The sequence below is a fragment of the Cnephaeus nilssonii genome (assembly GCF_951640355.1).
Source record: "Cnephaeus nilssonii genome assembly, chromosome: 17".
Classification (NCBI taxonomy): Eukaryota; Metazoa; Chordata; class Mammalia; order Chiroptera; family Vespertilionidae; genus Cnephaeus; species Cnephaeus nilssonii.
The window spans coordinates 53,811,027-53,835,333 of NC_137088.1; the positions used below are offsets into that span (position 1 = coordinate 53,811,027).

General features: G+C 45.2%; 1 protein-coding gene across 1 annotated transcript in view; it reads right to left on the minus strand.

The window, feature by feature from the left end:
- SUCLG2 (succinate-CoA ligase GDP-forming subunit beta) overlaps nt 1-24,307 on the minus strand; it is a 247,903-nt gene that overhangs the window by 88,410 nt on the left and 135,186 nt on the right. The window contains exons 6-9 of the mRNA XM_079795026.1: nt 23,344-23,433; nt 12,869-12,965; nt 4,091-4,252; nt 1,519-1,661 (exon numbers count right to left, since the gene is read on the minus strand). Coding sequence (XP_079651152.1) covers nt 1,519-1,661; nt 4,091-4,252; nt 12,869-12,965; nt 23,344-23,433 — 492 coding nt within the window. The remainder of the gene's footprint in view (nt 1-1,518; nt 1,662-4,090; nt 4,253-12,868; nt 12,966-23,343; nt 23,434-24,307) is intronic.

Genomic DNA, 24,307 nt, shown 5'->3' on the forward strand with positions numbered 1-24,307 from the left:
TCAGTGATGACAAAGAATCATAGATTGGCTGCCTCTTGCTTGATCGGATCGAGCCCACAACCCAGGCATGTGTCCTGACCAGGAATAGAACCGTGACCTACTGGTTCATAGGTTGATGCTCAACCACTGACCTACACCAGCCTGGCGCCATTATACTTATTAATGAAAGGTTTCCACATTAAGTTCAGACTACATTTCTTTAAAAAAATATATGGTATTGGTTTCATTTATTATTTTCTTGGTGATACGTTCAGATTTCCCATTTCCTCATATGTCTCAAGAACCAGCAGGATATATTAGATAATCAAACAACATCAAAATAATGACTCTCAAAATTTAAAATCAAATGGTTGTGGTATATACACTACCCACAGAACTGTTAAAACCATGAGATAATACACTAAAAATTTTTAGTCTTGTTCACATAATAAATATTCACCTAAACCTTGTTATCATAGACAACCGAGTAGTTCCAATGGAAGAAGATATACTGGTATTTAGACTGATTAAATGTTTACTGAGCATCTACTATGTACCAGGGTGATAGCTACATTCTAGTTAAGACAAGACACACAGAAAGCAATATCATTTGCTACTAAGAGCATTTATTATAAACTGTAACATATGCAACTGTCAGAGATGAAAAATAAAAAACATGCAGAAGGCAATGAGGTCATTATTTTCAAGTAATGTCCTATATAATAAAAGCCTAATATGCTAAGTGTCTGGTCGTCCGGTTATCCGTTCAACCAATCAAAGCATAATATTCTAATGATATGCTAAGGCCGCTCAACTGCTCGCTATGATGTGCACTGACCACCAGGGGGCAGACACTCCGACCAGTAGGTTAGCTTGCTGCTGGGGTCTGGCAGATCGGGACTGAGCGAGATGGGCCAACACACCCTGGAGCCCTCCTGCGATCCCTCCCCAGCTGGCCAACCTCCTGCATCCCTCCCTGGCCCCGATCATGCACCGGTGGGGTTCCTCGGCCTGGCCTGCGCCCTCTTGCAATCTGGGACCCCTCGGGGGATGTCAGAGAGCTGTTCCAACAGGCCAGGCTGAGGGACCCCACTGGTGCACGAATTCGTGCATCAGGCCTCTGGTATGATAATATAATCCTATCCTTTCATTTTGTCTCCAAGCATATGATACTACTGTCAGCATCTTATGAAAGGAATCCAACACCCAGTCTTCTTTAAGTCATATAAGTATAGAGCTAATTGCTTCATTGTAAATTACCCAAATGATGTTTCACGCCAGCCCACGCTTCACTGTTCGGGGCACTACACCAGTTTTATTTCCTGCCACCTCCCAGAGCTCTTAAAGCACAGCCTCTGAAATAAGATCCTGGGGCACTTATAAGATTTTCACCCCAAATGAGTTAAACACCGGGTATGTCAATGGCATGTAAGGCAGGGTTTGCATCTGGGCTGCATACTAACGCCTTGCAGCAGGAACAAGGTTGCTCTTGATGGTGAGAAACCAGAAGATTATGCAACCTCCACCCAAGAGAGTTACCTTAGGATCAGCTGTGAGCAATTTGAAGGCTTGATAGACTTGAGCTTCCTTTACGCCACCTCCAAGATCCAAGAAGTTGGCCGGCTTTCCACCATTCAGGAAAATGATATCACAAGTAGCCATGGCGAGTCCAGCACCATTCACTGTACAATGCAAGCAGCACACAGGGCAGGATCAATTTAGTAAAATGAAATGGCCCAGGAACTTTTCCCCTCCACACAATTACAAAACAGAACCCTATCATGACGGGCCCATTTCTGCCCTGTTTGAAATTCTATTCAACCAGATAAGCTCATAGATTTTTAGGATAAGGAATCAGAAGATGTGCACACAATGAACAACCAAAAGAGGCCTGGGGATGGGGAGATGGATTTATCAAGAAGTTAAATCAATCTGGGAAATGGAAAGAAGGGAAGAGTTGAAGTCAGTTATCAATTTGGGCTAGTTAGTAATAGAGGCGGGAGTTTTAGGTTCTGGAAAGTCTATTTCAAGAAATTGGAAAAGAGAAAAAAGCTGTGAAAAGTAACTAGGGCCTATGAATTACTTTTTTGTTTTATTTTTTTATTTTGTTAATCCTCACTCAAGGATATTTTTCCCATTGATTTTTAGAGAGAGAGGAAAGGAAGGAGGGTAGAGAAAGAGAGAGAGAGAGAGAGGAAGAGAAAGAGCAATGTGAGAGAGACACATTGATGGGTTTCCTCCCATAAACGCCCGACCGGGGCCAGGGATTGAACCTGCAACCCAGGTACGTGCCCTTGACCTGAAATGGAAGCTGAGGTCCTTCTGTCCTTGGGCCAACACTCTAACCACTGAGTACACCGCCAGGACCACATTCTTTTTAAAATCTTTTAAGAGTAAAAAATGGAATTCTTCTAGTTTTGTTTGCTGAGAATACGGTCCCTGGAATGTAGCACCCTCTGGGGTTGAACCACGGGCCTTCAGCTGCAAGAGGGTTCCCCACATTTTCCTACCGAGTGCAACCAAGCATGATTATACGTTATCTGGAGAAAGCCAGAAGACAAGCGAACAGATGATCACTCAAACAACATTCCTAGCCCCCTGCTCCTTTTTCAAAATAATATAACAAATGTTCACTAGCAACCTGACCATTCAAACTAGAACCAAAATGTGCTAGCATCTTCGGGGCTTTTCTTTAAAAACCAAGTAATGAGTTTTAACATAGAAATTCTTATTTTCCAGAACTAAGTTTTATTGATCAATGTAGTTCAGTTGTTTCTTATGCTTAATTATATGAAGTTATTTTCTTCAGGTTAGAAAGTAAAAAAATAAAAAAATAATAATAATAAAAATCTCCTGAACTCAGCAGAAACTCTCAAGATAAAGTACCCTTCACTTTTTTTCTGACCCTTGAATTCCCCAGACAACTGAACTGTGACTAATTTAATTAATTATGGGTCAACTAAAATAAAAATGGTTTATCTAGGATCTGAAAGTAATTTGAAATGTGTTAGGCTAACTTCGTTAAACCACGTACATGCCTACAGAGGCTACAAAGGATCTGCATTGAATTTGTTCTACCCCTGCATTTTCTCTCTCTCCTTCCTAAATGCCTACAATACTGAGCACATTAGCTGACCAAGGGCAGGAGGGTGGGGGAGGTGGTACATGAGCTTTATTGCTCCAATCAAAGCAAGACTTTTGGTGTCGCTTGTAACTGAATGTCATTTTCTATTGTATTGAACAGCCAACTACTGGATGAGGTCTATCCAGTTCTGAATATAATGATGCTGTTGGTTTAATGAGCTATAAATCTTCTTTATTTAAATTCCATTAAGATTAAGAACTCAGTTTCCAGTGTAATAAATCGGTTCCACCATGACACAGAAGTCTATAAATCTCAGTACTATAAGCTGTGGACAATAACAAAAGTTGTGTTGCCTCTATAGACCCATTCTTATTTCAACTGCATAAGCCATTTTCACAAATTTAGATAATTATGATAAAATCAATTGTTTTATTACCAAAGTGGTATAATGAATGAAACACTTTATCATTTGTTTATCACAGAAGTTGAAACTTGAGCATAATGAGTAAAGTATATATTCTCTTCTACTTCCTCTGAGCAAGTAGTTTTACCTGAACCCAAATTTCAGAATAGTTCCTACATATTAGCGTTGCCTGGAGCAGCAAAGGCCCTTAGCTTAGTAAAAAGGGAAGTTTAACTGATGCTTTGAAACAGGGCTTCTCCCGGGGCGGGGGATTCTGCCCTTCCGAAGACATCCCGCCGTGTTTGGAGACACTTTGGTGGTCACAAGTGGAGGTGCTAGAGGCCAGGATACTGCTGAACCCCTTCCAATGTGCAGGCCAGCCCACAGCCAGCGAGGAATTCCCCACCTGAAATGTCGCAGGTGCCAGAGACGAAACCCTGCTTTACACCAGGGACCATCGACCAAAATCTACTTTGGGAAGAAAACGAACTGTCTCCTAAGATTCTTGGGTAGAAAAATCTCTTATGGTTACTTGCTGTTAGGACATAAAATTTCAGAAATCAGGAGTTCCTAAATTCTGCAAAAATCCACAAGCCATCCTTTTGCCAGAACTGAGTGCTCACCAAAGCAGGCAATGTTCCCATCCAGTCCTATGTATTTTAGGTCATGTTTGGCAGCTTCATTTTCAATGGGCTCGTTTTCTGATCCGTCGTCCATGGCGAATATATCCTTTTGTCGGAATTCTGCATTGTCATCAAAGTTTATCTTGGCATCAAAACAGACAACTAAAAAAAGGAACATACATGATGTCTCTTTAGGATCCACATATTACATTCTCAAGGTTGGTTGACACAGGAAAAAGAAAAAAAAGTAAGACGCTGTTGCCCTAGCTCATGAAATAGACGGGACAACTGCCATGGCTTCCTGCCCCGAATTTAAACTTCAGAGCTACAAAGACAAAGACGGAGTGGTTCCTGTTCCAAGGACTTACCTTCTAACAAAGAGCACAGGCATTTGTGTCTGCGGGTCTCTGTTTAATCAAATAACAATGTAAGTTGCTATCACCCATTAAAAGCTAAGACTGCCAGCCACATGTAGCTTTGATGAGCCGTTCATGCTATATTTTTAGCAATTAATCATTAATTGTCACCTTTTCCTTCTATGCAAAGAGACCAGACAATAACCCCTAATCCTGCTGTGGTCCTCTGTCCTTCTTCTGATGATGCAAAGCGAAGTTTTTATTTAACCTGTATCCTCACCAATATTTCTGAGAGATGCAGTGGAAAGAACACTGGGTCAGAATCAATAGTTTTTTTGTTTTGTTTTGTTTTTAAATATATTTTATTGATTTTTACAGAGAGGAAGGGAGAGAGATAGAGAGTTAGAAACATCGATGAGAGAGAAACATCGATCAGCTGCCTCCTGCACGCCCCCTACTGAGGATGTGCCCGCAACCAACGTACGTGCCCCTGACCGGAATCGAACCTGGGACCTTTCAGTCCACAGGCTGACGCTCTATCCACTGAGCCAAACCGGTTTCGGCAATAGTTTCTTTTATGATCCTTAACTAACTGTAGTCTTGATTTAAAAATAATAATAATAATAACCTACTTCCTCTCTGGACCTCATTTTCTTATTTAGAAAATGGAAATATTCCCTAGACTGCTGAAACACTTACTTGGGGCCTGCTAATGTGCGTTCCATCAACACCACCTTGATGTGTGCAGGACATGACTCTTTTGATTCAGGTTGTAAAGCACTAAGAGACCCAGCTGGTCAGACATAAGGAAGGCCGACGGGCACTATCGGCAGCGCCGTCTCTGCCCCCAGTGCTGGTTAGGCTCTTAGCTCTCTCGGTGGCCAAGGGCCCTGGACACAGTGACTCTCACTCAGGGACGAGGATGGACTGTGAGCGCATTCCTTGATTTACAGGAGATCTTCTGTATGTGCGGTCAGGGGAGAGCGCAGGGGGGTGGGGAGGGGTGGTGCACTGGCCTGATGGCTTTACTTATAGCCTTTAGGGTGGAAATTAGCTGTCTGTGATGCCATTCCATCATCACCCTCCTCTGCTGTACTTGGGATATGGATAGGCAGGGATCTCCGACCAGGTACTATTCTTCTCCAGCACGGCAGACCGGCACCTAACTCTTAAAGGGGAAACAACCACCCTGGCATATTTCAATCAAAAGCAATGACTGTAGTCTGTGAATCCCACTTGCTTCCTCTGGAAAGAAAACACTGTTACACTGTGACATCTGGGGTTAAGGCGCCTAGGTAGCGGTTTCCCCAATGGGCTCTACCACAGCCATCAAACAAATCTGTGCAGATCTGGCATATTAACATCTGAGAACACGCGGCATAAGTAAAAGTCAAAACCACACATTACTGAGAGTAGCCCTGACTGAGAGGAGAGAGTCCTACGTGGAAGTTAATGTCTGCTGGAGTCGGCAGTCTTGCCACAAAATGTGCCACCACATTTCCCACAGGCTGTGAACACATGGGGCCAAGGAGCGATCACTTTCCCAAATACTGAAATCTTAGCGATGGAACCCTACAATTAATTACAAAGGAATTGGCCAGTGCTCTCTGCTTGCTACAATGGCATTTTCTCAGCAGCTAATGACCGGTGTAATAATCAATAGGAAAGCAACTTCATTCTTGGCTTTCCACCGGGTTTATAAATACAATTTAATTAATTTATTAGTAACTGTAGCTCTTCCATTACTCATTGGCAAGACTACTTGTAATTGACACCTTTGAAATGAATGGGCAAAGGCAACCAAATTGACTTCCTAAGTAAAGAGTTTCACATGAAAGAATCCTTGGTCAAGATCAATAAACCAGTAAATCATCGTTAAGTCCCGGCTGCTCTTTGCCCCTCACAAGACCGCACTCACAGGCACCGAGAGAAACGTGACTGAGGGATGTGGATGCGGCGTGCGGAAGGCGGCCCGCTGCGTGTCTGTGAGCTCACACTTGCGATGCTTGCCCTGTGCTCGGATGTGGCACCAAGTACAGAAATGCGCTCACTCTAGAGTTTCACCTTTAGAGTTTCGCCAGGGCTTGAAGGTGGTGCCTGTGGGATCAAAAGGATCTCTATGGGAGAAACAAAGATGTATGTGCTCTGGCATCAAAAGCACCGTCTGTCTGAATCCCACTCTGGCCCATCCTAGCCAGGCCGCCGATCACCTTAAGCCCAGTGGCCTGGCTTACGAAACGGGGAGCAGAGGCTCACAGCCGCGCTGGAAGGAGAGGAGGCATGCACGGCACTGGGCCACATACACAGCTGGCCCTCGGCCCCCATCCTCTCCCTGCACAGAGCTTTCCGACCCTCGGAGGGTCCCGCTGCCCAGCCCCGAGGACTCTCCTCTCTTCCTCTCACTCAAAATGACCTGTACTTGGTCCACTCCCGTACAGTGCCAGCCTTTTGTCTAGAATAAATATAAGCTGATGCTCAGGAGTTCACAGCAATGCAGTTACCAGTGGTTTTCAGTGCAATGCCATCTTCACAACGAGGCTGTGTCTAAGGGAGCCCCTGCGCCTTCTCACTCCCTGGCCTCCCAGAAAGATTGGGGCTTCGCGGGTGGCACTCCGTTTTAGACCTACTTCACTGCAAAGCCTTTCCCACAGGAAGGGTTTTAATGGTAGGCATTGCTTAAGGCTTTGTACCTGACAGAGAAGTTCATTTTCTCTTAAAGGACGAGGATGAAAGAGCTGCCTCTCTTGAGCCTCAAATCACACAACACCTCTGCAGATGGCCAAGGTGGCTACAGACTGGTACATCGAAGTCAGGGGGGCCCAGTGTGCCCCTCAGGGCAGCTTATGCCTGTTTCTGTAAACGGGGTTTTACTGGACCACAGCCACATCAGCTCATCTACGTGTCCCTGTTGCCGCTGTCCTGAGAGTCCCGCAGCTGAGAGGCGTGGCCAGCCCTTCACGGGGGCAGGTGGGCTGTCGCTGCTCACCACAGCAGTCTCGTCACATTGGTCCCCTGCTCTAACAACTGACACCGGGGCCTCAGCTCGCACGTCCGTTATGGTGAAGGGGAAACTTAGAAAAGTGCGTCCTGCTAGCTTGAAAATAAAAATGCGAAACAAACAAAATAACCCTTGCAGCTGGCACCCAAGTAGATTAATCCCTGAATATTGATTGACTCTTGCTTATTCCCCTGTAAGACCTTTCCAAGTACACGTTAGGCCTGACGCGTTCAAAACGGATTGATGTCTATGTCAACCGCATGGCAATAAAACAAACTTGCTTGCTCAAGCCTTAGCTTTTTCGTTTAATATAACAACAAACTACGGTAAAATGTATGTTGGGAGGAGCTCAGCTTGGTTCAGACATTAAGACTTTCAATGTCACAATAACAAAACCTCAATTCTTTAGAAAATTCAACTTGAACAAAGGCCATTCTGTGTACAAAGTGGGTGAAAAACACGCCTATTAATATTTATAAAACAATTTTCGCCATCAAGAGCACATTGTTACATGCTTGATAGATTATACAAATGAGTTTTCCTTCTGAACAGCCATGAAAGGGACCCGCGCGCTTGGTCGCAGGGCGCGTCCGTTGTTTTGTTCAGCGGTGGGTGTTAAGATTCTGCGAGCTGCTAATTCAACAACCTCCATGAACAAATGACGGGCAGTCAGCAGCCTCTGACCCGGAGATTCAGCGGAAGAAAGTGCCACGGAATCACACAAAGAAAAGGACCTTTCAGAGGGGAGACTCACAATAAAGGAAACATAACAGCAGCAGGAAGTGAGACTGTCATAATTAGTTGGAAAAGTAATCTGTCGTCAAGCAAGGCGCTGCGCTGGATCTGGGATAAATAGCCATGATGTGCTATGAAAATGGGCCCTTAAATGCTGCCACTTTCAAACTGCCCCACTTTCCACTAAATACCGATGTTCCAAGAGTTGTATACTTTTTAGAACTTTTTTTTAATTTGCTGTGGAAAGAGAAAATAGATATGAGGGGGGGGGGGTGAGGGTAGGTAGAACTAAAAATGTTCTTGAAAATAGGGGTCTCGTGTATAAAGACAGAAACAGAAACACCCACCGACAACATGGGCACTTGCTAACACAAAGCAACAGGGTTGTCATTTAGGGAAATTAACTTGAAACAAGAAAGAGATTTGATGTTCTAGTTAACTTTAACCCAGCCTTAATTCTCATGTCATCTTGACCAGATAGTCACTGTTTAAACTGGGTTTCATTCCTTTAATTTGGTGAATGGATTTGTGCTCCAGCTGACGAAAACGCCCCAGAGCCGGAATTCTTCCTGTGGGGACTATGACATGTTGGGCGAGATCATTTCTGTTGGGAGGTGTTGTGCTGTGCGTTACAGGATGTTCAGCGACATCTCTGGTCTCCGCTCACTAGAAACAAGTAGCAACTGCACCCCAGTTAGTGACAAACAGAAATGGATGTCAACGAGACTCACTGCAGTGATCAAATAAAATCATGTGCTGTACACCTGAAACTAATAAACTATTAGTGTTATGTCAATTATCTCTCAATTTAAAAAGGTCTTCAGACATTGCCAAACATCGCCTAGGGGACAAATGCCCACCTTCCCCATTGAGAAACAGTACAGACACCAAAGAAAGGCGTCTGTGTGCAGGCAAATCTGGCTGAAAGTGGGAAGAAATGAAATCAGAGGCAAAATCCCAGTGGCTTGCAAACTAAATAAATGAATGGATGGATAAGTAGATAAATAATAATAAAGCAAATTCATTCACAGTTTAATGAATTAATCCTGGCACTGCCAATTGGGTAAGCAAGGAAAACAGTTACATTCTCTCTGACAATAAACAGTTTACTTTCATTTCAATAAGTTAGGTCATTCTGGTCCCTTTTTCCATCAAGAAACTGCCTTTCTCCTATACCATGTGAGCCAGGCTCAGTGATTGGTCTAGGCATGGACATGTGACCCAAGCAGGACCAATCAGAATCATCTGAAAGGTTGCTATGGTTGCTGGAGGAGCTGTGATAAGAACTGGCTCATCTTTACTGCCCTCCAGCACCCGGCTGACAGTGCAGGGGATTCAGGCGCAGGCAGGGCCCAGGGCCAGAGGCTCCCCAGCCCACGCCTTAGACTTCCGTCACCTGAGTGAAATACGTGCCCCTTCCCCACCAGGGACTTTTCCAAAAAACTAGGCAGATGGGGGTTTCTATCTCTAATAACCATTATCATCCCGATAGTCACCAAATTACATTGCCATCAGCGGTGCCAAATCATAGTCTTTGAATCAGATTATAAACCACGTGGGGGAAAAATCGCTCCTAGACCGCTGTTCTTTCTCGACCTCAAAAATGCCCCAGAGGTGAGCTAGCAGCACAGCTGTTACCCAGGCCACTGCTCTCATTCCAGCAGCAGCATCTGCAAATATGTGACCCCGCAGCTGGGCTTAAAACAATGTTCCTCATGGAGCAACAGAAGCCTGAAGAAACGCTCGTACAGAGAGGCTCTATGACCAATAAGATAAAGGTGAAAACGCCTGGTATGATGCCTAGCTCCTTAAACTTCTAAATTAAAAGAGTAATTACTAAAGTTTTAATGGGAAAGGTTATATGTTCTGCTATTACTGATCTAAATGAAAAAATTAAATATTAAGATTATCAATATTGCTCAGATATAAATGATTGCTTTTACAGCCCCTAAATAAAGGACTGCTTTAGGGGACTGTGACAATGATGAAGATCAATTTGTACATTTGGTCATTAATCACCGTTTCCTAATTGGGTTTAATTTGACTACTGCTCATTAGGGTTATAAACCAACTCACTCATTTAATTGTGATTAAATTCAGTAGTTGGACTTTTATGGTACAATGAACAAATAGCTAAAGATAATTTTGCTCTTAAAATAGCACGTAAGACTTATGTTTCAATGAACTCTAAACACAAAATTTACTTTATGATGAGTCCTTCAAAAAAGCTCAATAATGTTTCTTTCTCTTAATAATTAAAAAGAAACCTTCGGATTTCACAAGGTTTCACAAATGCCCCCTAGGAAAAGGTTCTCACAGCCCGTCCCTGCCAGAATCAGCTGTGACTGACCTCTTCCCAAAGGCTTGAATTTCCATTTTTTTTAAAATATGAAATAACCAGGTTTCTTGTGCATACCGGTTTGAAAAGCAATATATGACCTTTAAGAGCTTATATTGAACTTCCTTCTCTTTCATTTCGTGGACTTAATTACCAGCCACTCAATACAGCGTGAATTTTGACTGATAGTCCCAAACTGGGACTACTTCTCGATCAGTCAGATGAAAGCAACTTAATAGTTTAAGAGGGAAAAAGAAAAAAAGGCAAGTCACTATAAGTCCGTATGGCACATCAAAATCCACAGACACAGTGTACTGAGACATGGGTTCGAATCCCAGTGTTTAATTACTCATGGGGAAGTCACATGAATTTTTTAATCCTCCATAAAATAGGAAAACATTTCTGACTTTGCAGGGTTGCGGCAAGTAATCCAGAAAGAATGTAAGTAAAAGTTTATCATAGTGCTTGACGTAAGATTTCAAAAGAGTTTTTTCTCCCTTCCCGTACTGTCTTTAATCAGGGGCGGGGAACTTTTTTTCTGCCAAAGGCCATTTGGACATTTGTAACATCAGATATTGGATATTTGTGGGCCATACGAAATTAGCCTGCTTAAAAATTAGCCTGCTCTATTTTGTCAAACATTTCATTAACTCACCCCTATGCCGGGGCAGGGCCAGACCAAATGATTGTATGGTCCGTGGGCCGGACATTCGCCACCCCTGGACTATATGATGTACTGATGATTTCACAGCCAGATGAAATGTAAAAATTATTTATGAATAAGGTAGTTTGTTTATAAATGACCTACCACAGATTTTTATATGGTGGTCATTTGTGTAAACTATGAAATATATTATTTTCAATGACTTCCTAAACATGAGCTTTTTGCCTATCTTAATTTGAAATGTTAAAAAAAAAAATAGAAAAAAGATGAAGATGTATCTCTACCCTTCCTGAGAAGAGGAACGAAATGTTATGACTGTCGGGAACTGGCATGATTTGTGTCTGACAGCGGAGGCTTACACAAACACAAGTCACCCTTTTGGATTAAAAAAAGAAGATGGGAAAAAACAACCACGAGGCCCAGCCTAGATCTGCAGTCAGGACATGGCAGAACCCAGGTCCCTCTGCAAAGTAAAAGCCACTGAGCACCCTTCCCAAACACCACTGGCGCAGGGTATGGACAGCACCTTGCAGGGCGGGGGTTGGGGGGGAAGGCAAGGTTCTAGGCCCACTGGGGAGCTTCTGCCCAGTGACCTCATGACCCCCTCTCTGGCCTAGGGCACAGAGCAAACGCAAACAGGTCAGGTCTCTGACATTCGGCCATCCCCTTGACACTATTCAAGGGGTGCAGGAAGGAGGGAGATGGGAAGGGGAATTCACTTTGTCTCCTTTGACCTTGTGTTCAGACAGAGTAGTACCTGCAGCAGACAGCTCTGAATTAAAGCATGAAAACACACACACACACACACACACACACACACACACACACACACCGCCCCGTCCATCTTGGTCTACAACTTGGTTGTATTTGCACATAGCAGATCACCTCATTTACCAGCCCAGTGGCAAAGACCGATTTACTGACTGTCCGCAGCATTCTCAGCAGCACCCAGGACACTGGGGGTGAAATGTACTAAAAAGACCAGGTTCATGGGAGTCACTTTCTGGTGTCACTATGCTGCCCACCTACTCACTAACCACCCCTACCCCCAAGCACACGCACAGACCCGCGCTCTGGCTAGGGAATCAGTAAGAACTTGTTGGACAAGTGCAGGGGTGGGGGTGCGGAGATGCAACAGTTGTTTATACTCCACAAGTGCCTGATGGGTAAGAAAAACCTTCCCCACAGAAATGCCTCCTTCTCCCACTGGAAGCAGAAGCTCCTAATCACGTCGGGGGGAAGCGGATGGCGGGGCACCGGAGGGGGGGGGCACCGTGACGGTGCAAACCCAGCGGGCGCACAGGTGACTGACTATATGCAGACTGAGGTCAACTGCAAAGCTTCCCGCAGGTCCTACAGCAGGTACGGTTTTTACACCCCGTGCAGTGGCTCCTGTTCCCACCCACTTCCTGGCCACAGTGATGGGCCTCAGAAGCAAGGGCTGCCGGAGGACGGGTGTTTCTCAATAAAACAAAGAGCAGCCTCCTCTGAGGCGTGGCACTTGGCTGCGAACGAACTCAAGTGCTGAAATGTGCGACTGCCTCATGGGAGCATTGGAAACTACGGCAGAAATTAAATCACTGGGAAAAATTAACGCAAAGCTGCTGCGACAGTCCTTTGTAGAATTTAATTTACAGTCTGAGGAATAATTACATTCGTTTGTTTTCTCTTGTTTGTTTATTTTTACCTTGTCCTTCCGGAGTCTCACCGAAGGGATTCACTTCCACCTGCGTGGCATCGATCTTCAGGAAGAGGTTATACAGCTTCTTAATCTCATCCGCAGCCTAAACGTGATCAAGTGAAAAGAAATTACACCAAAGCAGGAGAAGAACGCTTATTCTGCTGGACTAATGAAACCTGGAAAATCACACGCTCTGTCTTCATTTTCAGTTAGGTTTTCTGAAGGGGAAAACAGAAAAGCATAGTATTTTCATTTCCGCTGCTATTCATTAGAAGGAATTGCTCCACGTTCCTCCAGACACCAGAAAAGTCCATTATCAAGACAACAACGTATTTCCAGGATGGCCTGAAAATGCTGGTAATCTTTCTGTAAATTGCCACGTTCCTATCAGCCGAGCTATGCCACAGTGTGAGCTACAATCATTAATACAAACAAGCTCCATTTAAGTAAAAGGTAAACATGATTTTGAGAGTTTATAATAACTACGTTTTCCTAATTATGCTGGAATTAGACAGTTATTATATTCATCAATTCAAACTTATAATCTGTGGAACAATTACTGAGAGTCTAATGCAAACTGCTGCAAGAATGGGAGATGGAGTCCTGAGCCGCCCGTGAATGAGCAGCGCAGTTGAGCTGAAAACAGCGTGCCCAGGGGCAGACACCAGAGAGCAGGACGTCCAGTTTCCCAGAGGTGGTGCCGACTTCACGTTCCTCACTCTGCCTGAAGTCCACCCCCTCCTTCATGCTTTTCAACCAGGATGTCTGAACTGCTGAGTCGGCACCCTGGCACTGTGACCGGGGCTCGGGGACCACAGGAATGGGCATGACCCCGCCTGGACAGCTCACGCCCGCACGCGCACAGCCTGGGGCGCCTCACAGCAAGGCTGCGACCAGGCGAGTGGCAGCCACCAGTCCCTCTGGGCTCGGTCTCATTCCTGGCCGTGGCGTCCCCTTTGCTGCAGTTTTGCTGGTGGTTCCAGCCCTGCGTCATTTGTCCTCAGAAATGCATGTGGCTTTCCCCCCTCTCCTCTGTTACATCGGGGACATGGCTCTAGCAGGCTGAGTTTCCAAGGCTCTTGGGCTCAGCCCAACAATGGGAGGCAGCAGAGGGAGCCAGGAGGTGGGGCGGGGGGGGGGGGGGGCACAAAGCTGGGGTATCTCTTCCCCTCTCTCTGCCCTGGGCAGCATCTCCTGCTCTGACTTCAGCTCCCACCACACGGGCCCACCAGGGCTCCAATTCTGTGCCCCAGTGTCCAGCGACACCCGCCTCCTGCCCCCGAGCACGCAGGTAGCAACAATGGCTGTTGTTTAGCTCTACAGCGCCTCTGTCCCTCTGAAATGTCTCAGCTCTGACATCCCTATCTGTGCAGCCAATTCCTCGAATAAAGTCCCACCGGGTAAATGACAAGAGTGGTTTCTTTGTCCCACTAAACAGAAGAACTGGAGGTGTGATGTGTTATTCACTTTATGTATATTTGTAAACCTCCTTAAATCCTAACCTGAAACTCAGTGGACATAAACAAACATACATAATGAGTAAGACTGAATATTTTTTTAAATGTGCTTTTATTGATTTCAGAGAGGAAGGGAGAAGGAGAGAGAGAAAAACATCAACGATGGGAGAGAATCATTGATCGGCTGCCCCCTGCACGCCCCAGGCATATGTCCTTATCCAGAATCAAACCTGGGGACCCTTCAGTCTGCAGGCCGACGCCCTATACACTGAGCCAAACCGGCTAGAGGAAGACTGAATACTTTTTAATATTAATTTCTGGGGAGCAAGATAATACAGACATGACACAAATTCCCCTGGCACACCAAGGTCTGCCTCGAGCCTCCCCGGACTCCGGGCCACACAGTACCCAGCTCCGCTCCGCAGCCACCTGACCCGTGGGGGGCTACGCTGGAGATTCTATGCACATGCCAGCATGCACATTCCTCGCTCATCGTTTTTGCAAAAACAAATGTGGGTCTATACCTTCTGTCTTTAATAGATTTTAAAGAGCCATCATCAGCAACACAAACAGAGCAATCTTATTCTCTGAAATGGCTGCATAATACTTGTTGTGTGGATATATCATAACTCATTTAACGTGGCTCCTTACTTATGGCTCCTTGGCTTCCAATAGTTTGACATTCCTTCAAATGCCTCCTCACCTGTATTTGCATGTACATCATACGTGTGATTAAACGCCTGTAGGGAAACTTGTCGGAATTGGAACAAAGAGGGATGTGGGCATTTTAATAATAGAAGACTACCATAAACTGTTCTTGATAAAAGCTGCCACTAACTCCCCTCCCACAAACCAGCTCCTCCGAGTGTCCTAACCACAACCACCAGCTCTCGGAGCGCCCAGTGTGCCGGGGAAATGCGTCTCCCACACGCAGTTTTAACTGAAATTTCTCTTATTAAGGAGGGAATTTGATATTATTCTATGAGCTTAGGAGACATTTGTATTTCCTTTTCTGTGAATTCTGCCCACTTTTTCTGTTGAGATTTTACTCTTTTTTCTTATTACTTTACATGAAGGTGTTTTTACATGAAAGAAATTATCTCATCTCATATCAATTGCAAGTACTTTTCTCCTTTATCTTTCGCCCATCTTTTTGTTATTTCTGCCACATGGGAATTTGATAGTGATGCCACTCTTTTCTTTTGTAGCGTCCGACTTTGTGTCAATGTACAAAGGCTGGTCCCACTTCGAGTGTTGAAACAATCCTCCATTATTTTTTCAAAGACTCTTTAAAATTTCCTTTATTTAGTGTTTACTTTTTTAAAATCCAAACTTTAGATTTTATTTGAGTTACACTGAAAAGCTGGTAAGTAACACACTCTTGGCTGTGTTTTGTACTTTTACGGCTTTTCTAAGCCATCGGCGTGCTGGGAACGCGAGTCCTGGGGACGCACGCTGCCTGTCCTGCGCCCACGGCAGGCCCCGCACTGGCACAGCCTCCGCCCGTCGGCGCTCAGCGAGCATCGCGTAAGCAGCGGTTAACAATGAAGAGAAACTACAGGAGAGAAATGACTGCTGGGTGCATAAACGTATAAGATCTTATCTCAGCTGCTTTAAAGCCTTCTCTTTTTTTAAACACACACGCCATAAAATTCATGGGCTCAGCCATTTGTACATGTACAGTTCCACAGTGTCAAGGATATTTACATCTTTGTGCAACCACGCTCCAGAACGTTCCATCCAGCAAAACTGAAAGTCCGTACCTGATGTGTAATTACCCATTCTCCCCACCCCCTGACTGACAACCACCAATCACCTTCTGTCACTAGGATTTCACTATTCATATACGCACGTAAATAGAATCATACCTATTTGTCTTTTTGTGACTGGCTAATTTCTTTTGCGTTTATTGTTTTTATTTTATCGTATTGTGGTGAATTGGTTAATAAAATTACTTAGGTTTTAGGTATACAAGTCCAGAAAACATCATCTGAACATTGTATTGTGTGTTCACCACCCCATGTCAAGTCTCCTCCCATCACCATTTATCCCCCCTTTGCCATCTTCAACCTCCCCCACCTTTATCCCGCTGGTGACCACCATGCTATTGTCCGTGTCTATGAGGTTTTTTCCTTTGCTTCATCCTTCACCTTTTCACCCAGCCCCCAACGCCAGGCCGATGTTCTCAAGGCTCAGCCATGCTCAGCACGTCATGATCTGCTTTTCCAAGGCTGACCCACCTTCCATTGCATACACGCACATCACACTTTATTTATCCATTCGTGTATCAATGGGCACCTGGGTCGCTGCAAAGCTCCCTACGCCTATCAACCGAGGTTAGAAGCAGCCTGGATTTTCTGCACTTAATGCCATTGCAATTAGACATTGACAGAGCATTTATGGGGGCGGGGGTCCTCCACTATTGTAATCGTATATTCTCGTACAAATTGCATATTCTTGAAATATAAACATGTTTTGAATAGGGAGGAAGCATGATGAAATCGTGTTGTAAGACAGACATGGAGCGCCAGCTAGGCTTGGAGACACGCCTTATTCCGAGGCAATACAAACTGACTATAAGGGCTGGGCAGGTGGTCGGTCTGCCCAGGTGTAAAACAGGAAATGGCAGGACTGTGGTTAGCTCCCCTGCTTTGTAAATGTGTTCAAATTTAAAGAAACAATTAAACACGAGTCAGAGAAACCCTTCTGCCGAGGACTGTACCATCAGCCAGGTGGGACTGCCACCCGCGACCTCGGGTCATCACACATTACGCAGGGAAGGTGTCTTCTTTCCCTTGGCCACCAATTAATGTTAATTTAAGGTTGCTGGTAACAACCTGAAAGTTAAGGTTGCAACAAACAATTAGAAAGTTAAAATGCCTAAATTCAAATATCCTTGAGGACATATGCTTCCTACTATGATGATTTATATGTGTCTTCAAAAACGTTTTGACAGGTTAAAAAAAAAGTAACTACCTTTCTTGCATTCCAGAAAGGAATATCATGAGCATTCACTCATGGTCCCTAAAGCTAGTGGAGTACAAACCACTCCTGGGGTTCGTGTGGGTTTTCACCTGGCCCACTGGGTCATTTCCTCAGCTTCAATCCGAGAGGCACGAGGTGACGATTCATGGTGGCAGTGTTTCGGAAGTTAGCAGTACAGATGATAACTGAGACACACGTGAGGGACTTGTGAATTCTGGGTCCCGTTCAGCTTTCCATGGCTTGGTCTTTTCAACCCATTCTTGCTGAAGTGGATTTTCACCAGAACACATACGTGGTGGTGATTATGCAAGGTGATACTTATTTTTATTAAAACTTACATCAGCTTTTAGAGACATCAGGCAGGAGTCACAGGACAGACATAACTAAATTTATAGATAATCATTTTATATGCTGTTCATCCATGAGTTGAGGTGTCTCCTCCAAATGCCTAAACCACCTCCTAGATGAAACTTAAGTAACTTTCAGTCTTATTGAATCCGCAGGGTCTCTAAGATTACCATTTCTTTATCAAAGGACCAGAAATTGATCATCATTTAAAGTGCTTTCCCTTCTCAGGTGCTGCCTCCACGGCCCGCTGAGCCTGACGGTGGCGGGGACTCACCCTCTCTGTGCCCAGGCCCCACAGGGTGGGCAGCACCCGCTCGGTGCTCCCTCCACTTTTGCTGAGCAAGTGAGGATGCAAAGTCTTTCATGTAGTCAGCAATGAAATAAGAAACAATGTGAATTAAAAATGTAATTAAGAAATATAATGACAATTAGCTACTAATGACCCCTGAGAAGTTGCATGTTCATCTTCCTTTCATTGGTAACTTACTTAAAACCTAAGTTGTTTGGGGCATTGGGAAAACAAGATTCAGACCTTAAACAGCTATAAATAACTTAATTTTCTCTTATAATGCTTTTGGGGAGGGATGAGGTATCTTAAGATGTACACAATACTGTTATTGTCTTCCCTAGAACTCTGTTATGTTCACCTCCTGAGCTTTGAGATTATGTGGCCAGCAGATTTGGCCCCTCCAGATCTGTCCTCCTGCCCTTACAGCTGCCTGCTGCTACCCCCCCCCCCCCCGAAGCATCTCTTCAAAGGAGCATCCGAGATGTGCTACTTCACTGATCCAAGCATACGACAGCTGCTGCTTGGGCACTTCATACATCTGCGAAGCACATTCCTAGCAACACAGCAGCGAGAAGATGGCAGTGCTGTGTTCACTTTAGGAGCCAGCAAAGGCGACTGCACATGGCTAAGGGCACCACAGAGCAGCCAAGGAAATGGGCACAGAACCAGGGCCCTGAGCACACGGCGCTTACTGAGGGCGGGGAGCTGGGACACAGCGGCTATGCGAGAGCGGCTCCGGTGAGCCTGCCGACAAGGAGCCGCTCAATCAATAAATAATGCAATTATGGCCTCATTCCCAAGAGAGAGCCAACGGCTGTAGCCCTTACCCGAGAGCCGTCCAGCATCGCCCTTTCACGACCTTGGCATCTTGGCACCTCGAAATGACAATTAGCCCCTCTAACTGCTCACTGAATCCTGACTGTACCTTCTCCTGAGGTTTAGACACAGATGATCCTGTCCCCTTTGGCCTCCTGAATATTTGTTTTCCAAGGGAACCTTTCTTCCCATCTTCAAATAAGTACTCTCCTCTCTCTAACTTTTTAAAAATTTTATTCAATTTACTTGGGTGACATTGGTTACTGAAGTTATATAGATTTCAGATGTACAATTCTATAATACATGTCTGTATATTGTATTGTGTGTTCATCACCCAAAGTCAAGTCTCCTTCCTTCACCTTTTACCTCTCCTTTATCCTCCTCTACCTTCTCCCATTCCTCTCCTCTCCCCCCTTCCTCTATGGTAACCACCATAGTGCTGTCTGTGTCTATGAGGTTGTAGTTTTTGTTTCTTAATCCTTTAACTTTTTTCACCAAGCCCCCCAACTCCCTCCCCCTCTAACAGCTGTCAGTCTGTTCTGTGTATCTATGAGTCTGTTTCTATATTGTTTATTTGTTCATTCAATTCCACATAGAAATGAAATAAGGTTTTTATCTTTCTTTCACTGGTTTATTTCTCCAGGTCCATCCATGGTATCTCATCATACTCTCCACGTCCGTCCATGATGTCACAAAAGGTAAGATTTCCTTTTTTTATGGCTGAGTAGTATTCCATGGTGTACATATAGCACAGCTTTTTTATCCACTCACCTACTGATGGGCACTTGGGCTGCTTCCAAATTGTGGCTATCCTGTATTATAAAAAGCCTGTGGTCGTGACACCCTCACGCTGTAACGACCGATCAGCAGGAGGCTGCGTGCGCATGCACGGCGGGGTGGAACCGCCACATTGCTCCGGAGATGGGGCCAAAGCGGGGAGGTGTCCGGAGGAGGCGGGACCATCCCGTGGTGGGGAGGGTGGGGGTGAGAGCCTGTAGCGCCCCCCTCACCAGTCCTTCGCCACTCACTACCCGCACCCAGCATGCTCACCGCCCACCTGCCAGGGGAAGGAGCGCAGTGCACATGCCACCAGGAAGCGGCACTTGAAACTCCTCAGCAGGCGGGAGGCTTCCACGCTCTCCTCCGGGCGCCTTGACGGGGTGGAGCCGCCGCATTGCTCCAGAGATGGGGCAGAAGCGGGGAGGTGCCCAGAGGAGGCGGGACCAGCCCAAGGTGACTCACGGGACCGAGGGCGGGGCTTGAAGCGGCCAGAGCAGGCCAGAGGGGTCAGGGGTGGGGCCAGGCGCGCTCAAGCTCTGGGTGGAGAGGTTAGGGTGTCAAGGCGGGGTGGCAGGTGGGTGGGTGGGGCGCACGCAGGTGGGCAGGGCCACGCGATTTCGCCGCCAGGTCACTAGTTAGAAATAATACTGCAATGTACATAGATCCCATTGAATCAATATCTCCGGTTTCTTCAGATATATTCCCAGAAGTGAAATCACCGGGTCTTATGGCAGCTCCATTTTTATTTTTTTGGAAGACCACACTGTCTTCCACAGTGGCTGCACCAGTCTGCATTCCCACCAACAGGGCATCCTCACCAATACATTTGTTGGGTTCCTCTTGTTTGGGACTCTCTGGGCTTCCTGAACTTGTAAGTCTATTTCTTTCACCAGGTAGGGGAAGTTTCCTGTCATTATTTCTTCAAATAGGTTTTCAATAACTTGCTCTCTCTCTTCTCCTTCTGGCACCCCCATAATGCGAATGTTGGTACCCTTGAAATTATCCCAGAGGCTCCTTACACTATTTTCTTCTTTTTTTATTCTTTTTTCTTTTGGCTCTTCTGATTGGGTGTTTTTTTGCTCCCTCATATTCCAAATCCTTGATTTGATTCTTGGAATCTTCTACTCTACTGTTGAATCTCTGTAAATTATTCTTTATTTCAGTTAGTGTATGATTAATTTCTGACTGGTCCTTTTTCATATCTTTGAAATTCTCACTAAATCCCTTGAAGCTCTCATTAAGATATTTGAGCATCCTTATAAACACTGTTTTGAACTCTGTTATTTATCAGTTGCTTGCTTGCATTTCATTTAGTTCTTTTTCTGGCGATTTCTTCTGTTCTTTCATTTGTGACATGTTTGTCTCTGCATTTTGGCTGCATTCCTGTGTGTTTCTATGTATTAGGTAGAGCTGCTATGTCTCCTGGAATTGGAAGAGTGGCTTTGTATAATAGGTGTCCTGTAAGGCCCAGTGGCTCAGTCTCCCCAGTCATCTGAGCTGGGCATTCTAGGTGGGCCCCTGTGTGGGCTCTGTGCACAGTCTTGTAGTTGAGCCTTGATTGCTTTTGGCATCACTGGGAGGAGTTGAACTCATGCTAACTGGCGGTGAGGACGAGCTGAAACTTTAGTGGAAGAGCTGCTGTGCAGAAAACAAGCCTATGGAGCAGGACTTGCTTCAGTGGGGCTTTGGTGCTCACTGGGTCTGCCCCTTGAGTGTGTCACTTGTGCATGTGTAGAGTTGTAATCTGGTAGGGTCTGAAGCTGTCCACCACTACACTGGCTCTGAGGTCTCTCAGGAGGTGCAAAGTCAGTCATTGCCAGGGGCCATCCGACAGGAGCTACAGAGCAATCTGCAGATGGTTGCTATTTATGTTGGTGAGGCCAAGCTGTGAAGCAAGGCAGGCTGCTGCTAGTGCCATGTCTTGGGCCTCTTATAGGTATGGGGCACAGTGACTCTAGCAACTGCTTGTTTGTGAGATTTTAGAAAAGTTTGAAGCCTGAGCTAGGACAGGCCATTCACATGGAAAAGCTGCTGCAAACAGCTTGGGTGGGGCTGCAAATTGGATGGGGCGGTGTCTCAGGGAATCTCCAGGGAGGAGCTAGCTGTGTGAGCCATGCTGATGGAAACTCAGATATGGCTGTCAGTCAGCTCAGCGATGGAGGAGGTCTCAGCATAGGAACAATGACACCTGTGAGCACCTTTGTCTGGGAGAAACAATCCCCCAATTCTTGTTCAGATGCCAGACAATCCAGTTCCTCCCCGTAAGTCCCTGGATCCTGCCAAGCCGTTGCCCTAGTGCTGGAGCTCAGAGGGTATGAGTCCATGTGAGGTTGTGTGCCAGCCCTTTAAGAGGAACTGCCTGGGTCTGCAGCAGCCTCTGTGTCCTTCAGCCACAATCCCTGTTGGTTTTTGTAGCCCAAAGTTAAAGGAACTTCTCTTTCCAGCTCTGAAACCCTGGGCTGGGGGTGTGGTATGGGCCTGGGACCCCTTGCTCCTCACAGGAGGCCTCAACAGCCGAGATATCCCTCCAAATTAGAAAAACACAACACATGGGTGTCAGACCAGCCTGTTCCATGCCTCTGCTCCCTCCTACCAGACTCAATGTGCTTTCTTCTTTAATTCTCTAGTTGTAGGACTCCCATTCAGGCAGATTTCAGGTGGTTCTGAATGATGTCTTGGAACATACACATACTTAAAAGTTTTATTCTGCTTCACTCTCTATGATTTGCCTTATTGTCACTATTGAATATCCAGAAATAGAATCAATCAAAAGAAAAAGTAAAGATAAGAAAAAAGTGCAATATCATGTTTTTTTTAAAGGAATACTACCCAACTAAATGAAAGAAAATGTTCTGTAATTATCCTGGAGCCCTAGGGGGAAAACACACATGCACACATACACAAACATACACACACACACACACACACACACAGGATCTTAGTAATGAAGGAGTTAAGAATAGCCACTAAGTCCTCCTGACTTAGCTGTGGGACGAGGAAGCTGGCTATGCAGACAAGCAGTTAGGCTGCCCCAAGGGCAGTGCAGGGCTGTGATGCTCAAGACAGACTTTCCCTCAGCACCTCTGAGGCCAATTTGTCTGTCTCTGAAGTTTAGAGATATAATTACTAAATTGGCATGTTTTAAGTTGTTCTCAGTGAAGTATCACCTTCATGCCATGCATACTCATCTCAAATGGCTAGTAGCTATGAAAGCATACCGACAAGTTATGTGTGCTAGTAGTAGCAATAATAACTGACCTGTCAGGGGGCTGAATTGGCACCTGCACACATCAGTGTACTCAGTCCTTGCAATAACCCTCTCAGAATTTCCTCATCCCCACTTGATGCACTGACATTCAGATGGGCTGGATCACACATGTGCTCACGTGTTGGGTAGCAGTGTAGGGTTCAAACTCCGATCTGTCTGAGTATACAGCCTGTGCTTCTAATCACTGTGCTGCCGATTATAATTCATGGCCTGGAGCTGCAAGCTATAAAAAAGACAGAGACTAACATTCATAACAAAGTGTATGTGTCTGCAGGCAATACACACACACACAAACATCACACCTACACACATGCCGAGATATATACATACACACACACACACACACACACACACACACACACACACCATAAACATCCTCTTTTGGAACACCAGAGAAATATTTTCTTCATCATAAACAACTGAATGGAAAAAGAATATAATAACGTATCTTGTTTCTGAGTAATTGAAGACAAAGAAGCAAGTTCTCCAATGTTTTCTGAAACAAGTCAGACACAGTGGCCTCCAATCGCACAGGTACCTGGTTTTTCAAGTGCCCCAGGAAGCCTAAGTTTTCTGCCATCCGCTGAGCTTGGCTGTCCTTTATCCCTTCCATGATGTCGATTTGCTCCTGGTAAAAGATGAATAAAATAACCAAAATTCAGACAGTCAAGTGAGAAGACAACCTCAAAAGACCAGCGCTTCGCATTTATTTGCAAGTGAGAGATGAAAGGGAGACGCCGTCCCAGAGGTCTCTGAGTGAGGCCCCTGCAGCTGCCTATGTGGCAGGTTTTAGTTGGCAGACCGTCTATAAAACAGCCTTTCCAAAAGCTGCACTTCTTCAGGGGGCGTGCTGACAAGACAATCGGATGCCCGTGTTCACTTTTAATTACTATACAGATGGCACTAACAAATATTCAGTCAGTTAATTTTTATGCCGTCTTTTGGAAGGCTTCCAGCGTAAGGTTTCTCCAGCCTAATGCTGCTGCTAAGGTTAGAGCTTGTCACACAGATAAAACATTAGCTTAAGATGTAAACACTGTATCGATGATGAAAATGACGAATGCTTCAGCTTTACGCGTGCCATTCTCTCCTAGACACTAGGCACTGCTCACAAACGAACATTATTTCACATATGCTCTTAGTAAATGGAATGACTTGTGTGTTTTTAAAAATATTTTTATTGATTTTTAGAGAGAGAGGAATGAAGAGGGAGAGAGAGAGAAAAATCCATGTGAGAGCACAACATCGATCTGCTGCCTCCTGCACGCCTCCTGCCAGGGATCGAGCCCGAAACCCAGGCACGTGCCCTAACGAGGGGTCAAACCAGTGGCCTTTCAGTGCATGCGATGATGCCCAACCAACGGAGCCACACCAGTCAGGGCAGGAATGGCTTGTTTTAAATCATACCAACTAGGTATTACAGGTATCCCACTCTTTTCAGAAGTCTGCTTTGCTCCTTACCTTTTATGTTTTCATTAACCAAAAAAATCTAAAGAGGATTT